Genomic DNA, 8739 nt, shown 5'->3' on the forward strand with positions numbered 1-8739 from the left:
GCTCAACATCATAAGTCATTAGAAGAATGCAAATCAAAACCACAATGAGATACCATTTCATACCCAGTAGGATAGCGAAAATAACAAAGGCAGACAGTAACAAGTGTTCACAAGGATGTGGAGGAATTTGAATCTTCACCATTGCTAGTGAATTATTATATGACACAGCAATTATACTCCTAGGTATATACCCAAGAGGATTAAAACATACATGCATACAAAAACTTGTGTGCAAGTGATCATAATAGTATCAATGTTATTCATAACAGCCACAGGGTGGAGACAGCCCAATGTCCATCAACTCATGAATGGACAAACAAAATGTGGTGTATCTATAGAGCAGGATCTTATTCATCCATAAAAGTACATGAAGGATTTGTACATGGGAGAAACTTGCAAACATTATGCTAAGTGAAAGAAACGAGACACAGAAGATTGATATATTCTGTGATTCTGTTTGCATGAAACGTCCAGAATAGGTAACTCCAGTGAGACAGAAAGTTGTTGTCAAGGGGCTGGGTGGAGGGAGGATGGAAAGTGATTTGCAAGAGATTTGGGGGGATGGATATGGTGAAAATGTCTCAGAATTATTTAGCCGTGATAGTTGCACAACCTTGTAAAAATCCAAAACAAACAAACAAACCCAATACTGAATTTACACATTAAAAGGAAGAATTCTGTGATATATAAATTACATCTCAAAAAAAAGTTACCTTGCAGTACAGCCACCAGCCCTGTGCTAATTCCAGAAACAATGTCACTGAGCAGCCATTCCTTTATGCGATATGCTGGCAACCAAGATGCTATGGGGAACAAAGAGAAGGCAATTTTCTTGGCCTTTTGTGCAGAACAGCTGAAACAATGAAAACCATAGGTCAGTTAATTAATATCCAATTTTAAGTTTAGTACCTACTGTAGATGGAAATTTGGTAAAGATGATATCATTTCACTAATCTTCCCACTAATATTCACCTCTTTACACATACTAGCTGCCCTGACTACCACCAAAGGATTTTTCTTTTTTAAAGAAAAATATTTCTTTTAGCCACAATAGAACTTATTTGTCATCCTCAGCTTGACTTGTACAACACTTAACAGAAAATTTTCTTCTGTCCTCATCTATCAGTTTTCTGATATGGAAAGGTTGTGTCGAGAGCTGAGATGGTGTTCATTTCATAGACTACCTCTCTAGCCCTGGAGTAGGAGGTTTGGAAATCAAAGATGAAAAAGCCTGACTCTGGAGACTGGGCTAGAAAGAACTTGGAAGCTTAAAAATTTCAGAGAAAGTGCTTCACTTACTCCTAATGCCAGTACTTCAGAAAATATCTTACCTGCACAACTTTTTGAGATGGTCCAGAGGTGTCTTATGATGTCTTTCTTTCTTCTTATGTTCTTCCCCAAAAGCATTTGCAGAATACACTGGCCTGGCCACAACATACTGATTCCCGATGGGTTCGATCATTTTGCTTTCTCTGACGGTTGTAGTAAGTGGAAGACCTTTGAAATTATGTGGCAAACCCTTCTTGCCTTTAGCAGGTTAAAATGCCTGAAACCAAACAGAGCTTGCTTCTTAAATAACTCAGAGATAATGTGATGCAATTTACAGATGAGTGAGCTCTGAACTGAATGTTACCACCTTTTGAGATCAAAAGAGGCTGGATTAAGGGACCTAGACTGTGTTTTGTGACAGTGATATCTCTTTTTACTGCAATGAGCTGGACATGGATTCATTGGGTAAGTAAACAAGGGTTTTGATTGATTGATTTTTAAAAGATTGCCAAAGAACAATAGGAAGTGACTCAGTTTACTAACCAGTTGGTGCATTTTTGATTTGTAAAGCGAGATCTCAAGAAAAGAATTTACTCAATTTTTTTTTTCAGTAAAGTTTCCAAAGTTATGGCATGTGGGTACTGGGACAGATAAGATTTAAAATCAAAGTCTATTCATTGCTGCTAACTCGAGCCAAGGCTATTCCATTTTATCCATCAGAATTTTTGTAATATCATTTAAAATGCCTTTAATCTGTGAAATTCAAGGCATATTGCCCATTTAAGTTATTTTCTTATTATTTCTGCCCCAAGTTCTGGCTTGACCTCTAGCATTTGAGTCCCTGTGAATTTTGTTATGACTGTGAGACCCGCTTCGCTATTCTTTCTTTATGCGGACCATTTTAAAAATCTTTATTGAATTTGTTACAGTATTCCTTCTGTTTTATGTTTTGAATTTGTTGGCTGCAAGGCATGTGAGCTCTTAGTTTCCTGACCAGGAATTAAACCCGCGCCCCGGCATTGGAAGTCGAAGTCTTAACCACTAGACCACCAAGTTCTGTTCAGTTCAGTCACTCAGTCGTGTACGACTCTTTGCCACCCTGTGGACTACAGCAAGGAAGTCCATAAATAAATTTTCTCTCTTTTTTCTTTTTGGCTGCCCCACGAGGCATTTGGGATCTTTGCTCCCCAACCAGGGATTGAACCAACACCCCCTATGGGGGAAGCCCCAAGTCTTAACCACTGGGTTGCCAGGAATGTCCCCAGTCTAGCCAACCTTAGAATGAAGATGACTCAGGTACTGTGCATTCTATTTATGGCAGATGCTGCCATAGATAAAAAAGAAAAAGCCACCATTTTGTTGCTTTACTCATATTTTCACCAGGTTATTGACGGAAACACATTAGTTCTTTTCCTTAGTCGTGTTTTTTTTTTTCCTCCTTCCTTTTGCTGTTGTATGTTTTCTCTCTGCTACGTCACGGTCTAATCTTTTTTTTGCCAGGGACAAGGGTGGCAGATATGATTACATCTCCATCTCCATGAAGCTTCCTTCCGTAAGGAGGACCATGCCTGGCTCTTTCATAGGTCAAAGGCTCAGACTACAAAGGGAGTGCTTGAGGGCAAGAGTCAGGGTTGCTTAAGAAATCTTTGCAGAGTTTAGGGTGAGAGAGCTTGAGGGCCGCAGTCCCGATCTTGTGCTTCTTCCCTGGGCGGCCATCACTGCTTCCGAAAGCAGCTGTCTCATAGTCCACGTGTGACCAACCATCTGAGCCACTGAATCATCCACCCCTGTGGTGCCTCTGCTGAAAAAAGCTCCTGACACTCATAAATTAATGTCATTCCTCAGTCCATCATTTCTGGGATTCTTGAGAGTGACCTAATTTAGTTAGGAATTCAAAAGTGATTTTTCTTAATTTAAAAACAAAACAATCTGAACATGTTGCCTTTACCTCAGAAATTCCTGGAAAACTTTTTTTTATTGGTGCCTAGAGTCACAATTCCAGTTTCAAATATGACACCCATATTAATGTACAGCCTTTTCATGTTCTGTTTTATCTTCATGCCTCAGATTTTTCTCTGGGTTCGTTAAGGTGTCAGTGGTTTTGGGGGATTGAAATTCATTCTCAGGCACTTTTCCTCCTAATGATTTTTGAACTTTAAGTCTCATTTGTATACATTTCCACTCTTACCTCCTTCCCTATAATGTGTTCTTTTAAATTTTTTGGCTTTTATTTCATACCGATTACATACACAGACACACATACACATAAATACATATGTCTACATTCTTTGGTCCTGTGACTTAGGCATACAAGTTTGTCTTTCTCAGCGTTCCCCACCACCAATCCCCCACCCCAAGCACAAATTTAGTCCTGGGGTTATTTTATAGAGTCCAGTTTTTTCCAGTTTAACTATTTTGATTTATTAACACTGGTGTTTATACGAATTCCCCTCCACCCCCCCAAGCCCCACCCATCCACAACGGGCCGTGCAAAACTAAGTGTCACCGCCGGGCTTCCAGCTACCTGGGCACCTCCATGCTGCCTGCCCCGCTCCTCTGAAAAGTGTCCATAGCCCTAACCTTTGCATATCTCAGCATTTATACATTTATCCATTCATTGTTCTATTCTTTCAGCATCTGCCCTTCCTGTGGGAAACTAATTTGAACCAAGATGCACATAAGTCATGCTAGTATTTTTCTTTAATTGGTGGTCATTTGAATCCAGGAGGCAAGCAGGTGTGCTGAATATTTCCTGGCCTCTCCCCAGTCACGGTAGATACCTCCACCACCCTTGCACAAAGTTGACTGTCATTGACTCCACCCCGAGCCAGATCTCAAAATACCGCTGTGCCAGTCAGCGGAAAACCAGAGGTAAGCCAGCCTTATTTCATGAATTGGTCTTTGGACAATGAGAAATACAGCCATGTCTTGATAGCTACACCTGGGGGAGAGGTGGGAGAACAAGCAGAATAATGGGTCCAGTGAACACTTTCAGAGGGACCCCAATCCACAGCCAAAGAAGAACCAGTGCGCCAGAACTAATGAACCTGCAATCTGGAGCGTCTGCAGCTACTGATCCTAAGCCACAGCTACTAAAGACTGCATGTCCCAGAGCCTGTGCTGCGCAACAAAAAGAAGCCACTGCAATGAGAAGCCCTTGCACCCCAACTAGAGAGTAGCTCCCCATTCACCTCAACTAGAGAGAGCCTACACGCAGCAGTGAGGACCTAGCACAAATAAAAATAATAAATATTATTATTTTTTTTAAAAGGCAATGGGACTGGAATGAGGATCCTGAGGGTGTGGGGCAGTATCTCTAAAGAGTCCCAAAGTAAATGGCTACAGAAAAATATTTTGGATGTTTTTTCTGCTAAAATAATATGGATGATGCACAGAACTGTAGTTCAGTGGGCAAGAATGTAAGAGCATCCTGTATTGCTTAGTCAAGAAGTTCGCTTATGTTACTGCTTTACAGTGGTCTTATAACACCTTCTAGGAACTTAGTTCAGGCACTAAACATTGTTATTATTGACAGCTCTTTTTATTGGCAATCATTATTATCAGTCTTACTGCTGAGAAACTAAGTCAAGCCTAATTCAGTCAGGAGGTGCAGCAGAAAGGAGTGAGAATTTGGCAGCTAAGTAGACCTGCCTTCACATCATTACTTGGCCATAGTTTGATTTGCTCTGGGCAAGTGCTTCAATCCTTAGTTTTTCTCATGGTGAAAGGGGATGTCATTACCTTTCTTGTAGGGGCATTGTAAGGGCTTCCCAGACAGCTCAGTGGTAAACAATCAGCCTGCCAACGTGGGAGATGCGGATTCGATCCCTGGGTGGGGAAGATTCCCTGGAGAAGGAAATGGCAACCCACTCCAGTATTCTTGCCTGGGAAATGCCATGGACAGAGGAGCGTGGTGGGCTACAAACCATGGGGTTGCAAAAGAGTCAGACAGTACTTAGCGACTAAACAACAACAAAGGGCCATTGTAAAGACTGAAATTAAGGTATTTAAGGAGAGCCTTCTTAGCTTTAATTGGTAATAGTTTCAGGACTGAGTTTAATATTGACCAGTAGACTCTACATGACACAGTCAGCTGGAACCTGTCTGAAAACATTAGTGCTACCATCTTTTCTGTGACTTCATATTTATTCTGAACTTCTCCAGAATTGGCAGTTTTCCATTCTCATCCATTTATTTCAACGTAATGTTAAAGTGTCTACCTATCTAAGCTTCCTAGCATGGTATACAAGGCCCTGTATATTTTGGCTCTGGCCTATCTCACAAGCTTCTTCACTCCTCCTTCATAATTATAGCAGTTTCTTAACAAACAAATGATATTTAACATCACTTCCCCCCCATTTCTTTCCATTTCCTTTACCTGTGTTTTTCTCCTCCAACACCTGGTAAATTCCAATTCATCCTTTAAAATACTTGGCTGTCAATGACCAATGATTTGTTCCTTCAACAAGCATTTATTATTCTATTGTTTGTTAGGAAAACTTCCTAACATAACTGTATAAGATAAGATGATGCTGTAAAGCCTTCATGGAATCCTCTAAAAAGAGTTAATCATTTCCTTCTGTACACACCTGGTATGCTTTTCTCTACCATAGTATACTGTATTGTCATTATTTGTAAGTTTCTCTTGCCAGTAAGACTCAGTTCCTCAAGGACAAAGCCCAAACTTAGTCATATCTTTCCCTTTTGCAGAGTACCTGTAAAGTAGTCATTACTTAGGAAGATTTTTTGAGATAAATTGAACTATAAACAAAAGATATAGAAATGATGTAGTTCTAAATTCCAAAGTTTACTTGCATAGAAGGAGTGCCCAATATGAGTGATACAGATAACAAATTGTAAGAAGAAGGGATGTGAGTGTGCATTGGCATTGAGAAAGATTTCATCTAGGAATTGTGTTGGACCTTAAAGAACAGATAAGTTTAAAAGAGATAAGAAAGCAATGGGGAATTAAGACATCATGTTCAAAGACCAGTGAGACAAATACCGAAACAGAGGATTTTGTTGGCCAAAAGGATGAACTATTAGGAAAAATGTTAAGTGTTAAGTTGTTAAGAAGGCATCTCAGACCCATGAAGCTGACAAAATGAAAGAGAATCCCTTGACTTTCTCTAAGGCTTTGCATTTTTCTAAGCACTTTCACTTTTCTCCCTTGAGCAGAGAAGGTAGAAATTATTATCGTTAACTTACAGATCAAGAAATTGAGATCAGAGAAGATAGAAGACTTCCCAAGTTTCATAGCTAAGCAAGTGACAGGGCTCGGACAAGAAGCCAGGTCTTACTCTTCTCTGCCTTTGATGTAGGAGCGCCCATGAGCCCTGAATCACTGAGAGACAAGAGGACAGAGTTCCAGATGAGACACATACAGTGCTCTTGTCCTTGTCCAGAGGAGCCCCTCTGCCATGCTCCCGCTGTCAATATCACATACACAAAATGTGAGCCTGGGTTCAATCTGGAGTTCAATCTCATTGAAGTGAACCTGATTATCCTCCCCTTCACTCCCCAATAAAGTGAAACAGAGGTTGGAGGGAGGCTCTTTTCTTCTTCTTTGGAGAACCAAGGACCTCCGTCATGGAGAGAAGCTGAACCAGGTTATTACTCATTTATTCAGGAATTTAAAAACATCCATTCTAATTTTGTGAATTTTGTTCCTTAGTCAAATATAAGCTGTTTAGTAGACATTGAGACATTTGTTCATTTATTTATATACTTACTCATTCATTTATCAAGATGGAGGAGGCAAGATATGTGTTAACCCACTGTAAAACTAACCCACTTTAAAACTACTTTTGTCTGAAATAGAATAGTTGCTTCCTCATTTCTCAGTAAAAATGATCTTTATGTGGCCAACTTTCATTACACTGTTTTTCTGAATGACAAATTTTCTTTGGAAAAGAAAACTATTTAATCCAGAAATTTAATAAGTTGTTTCTCATGCTCACATTTAGGAGAATATTGTGTAATCTTTTGACATTTTAAAGACCGAAGTGAATTTTTTGTTAGGGCTGGTACTCCATAGGAAAAATACTGCTGCACAGTATAGTATTAATCGTGGCATATGACACTATGCTGCTTTCCCGTGGCAATTTTTTTCTCTCTCTCTTCCTTTTTACTATCTGTCCTACTTGTTTCTATTCCCTTTTTGCACCACCCCCCCGACTCCCACTGGAGAAGGAAATGGCAACCCACTCCAGTATTCTTGCCCAGAGGATCCTGTGGACAGAGGAGCCTGGTGGGCTGCTGTCCGTAGGGTCATATAGAGTCGGACATGACTGAAGTGACTTAGCATGCGTGCATGCATTGGAGAAGGAAATGGCAACCCACTCCAGTATTCTTGCCTGGATAATCCTAGGGACGGGGGAGCCTGGTGGGCTGCCGTCTATGGGGTCGCACAGAGTCAGACATTACTGAAGCGACTTAGCAGCAGCAGCAGCTCAACTTCCGTTTTCCCTTCTTGGACTTTCTGGGGAGTTTGGCGCTTAAAACCCTCACTTCTGGACCAAAAGACTTCTCTGAACACCTTCTAATAGATCATCCTATCTCCTGGAAATACCTTTCCTAAAAACCTGCTTTATTTGCTAAACTGCAGAACAGATGGTCTACTAATAAAATCAGATTAGGGTGTAGAACAAAAGGAATATGGGAATAACGAATACAAAAACCCTGCTATCATCGAAAGGGCTGTTTTAAGTCCTAAAACTGCATACAAGTGTTTACTCAAATGTCATATCAAAATCTACTCAAATATTTACATCACATTGCTATGGCTCCAGACTAACATTTTAAGCCTATTGTTAGGTATAATTTTTTTTTTTAGTTCTACCAGTTTACTGCTACCAACCCATCTACCTCCACCCTCCTCATACATGCATACTCAGTCATGTAACCCCATGGACTGCAACCCGCCAGGCTCCTCTGTCCATGTAATTTTTCAAGCAAGAATACTGGAGTGGGTTGCCACTTCCTTATCCATAAGCCTATTATTAGGTATGATTTAAAATATTCCTGATCATGAAACAAACTCAAGAATGCCACCCTAACTTTTGAATATGTTTCAGTCAGAAAATATACCATTTGCAAGAAATAGAAAACCAATTCGAATAAAATAATCATAAATGTATTTCCTACCTGATACATAGTCATCGAGGCCCTTCAGCAATGGTGGAATATAGCCCAGTTCTAAGAGGCAGTGTCCATCCACTTAGTTTTATAGGTTCTGCATGCATCCATATGTATATTGATGACTATATATAGGTTATGTAAGGCAGTGGGGAAATCACCTTTCTGTCAGCTTTAATAATTAACTTTCATTAACTTTTACAACAATGGAAAGACTCCAATGTAGTCTTGACCTTTGAGACTCTGATCCGCAGATGGGATGATTACAACAGCTTCCTCAAGTTCCTTGTGAGATTATACCTCTCATTGCACTTGTATGTGTGTGTGTGTGCA

General features: G+C 40.1%; 1 protein-coding gene across 1 annotated transcript in view; it reads right to left on the reverse strand.

The window, feature by feature from the left end:
• The window catches only part of SLC26A3 (solute carrier family 26 member 3), a 33432-nt gene extending 24905 nt beyond the window's left edge, over positions 1–8527 (reverse strand). Inside the window, exons 1-3 of the mRNA XM_043463053.1 lie at positions 8416–8527; positions 1332–1546; positions 714–853 (exon numbers count right to left, since the gene is read on the reverse strand). Of these exons, the coding sequence (XP_043318988.1) occupies positions 714–853; positions 1332–1462 (271 nt within the window). The 5' untranslated portion in view covers positions 1463–1546; positions 8416–8527. The remainder of the gene's footprint in view (positions 1–713; positions 854–1331; positions 1547–8415) is intronic.
• Positions 8528–8739: the final 212 nt, after the last annotated feature.

Source organism: Cervus canadensis, chromosome 3, assembly GCF_019320065.1.
Source record: "Cervus canadensis isolate Bull #8, Minnesota chromosome 3, ASM1932006v1, whole genome shotgun sequence".
NCBI lineage: Eukaryota > Metazoa > Chordata > Mammalia > Artiodactyla > Cervidae > Cervus > Cervus canadensis.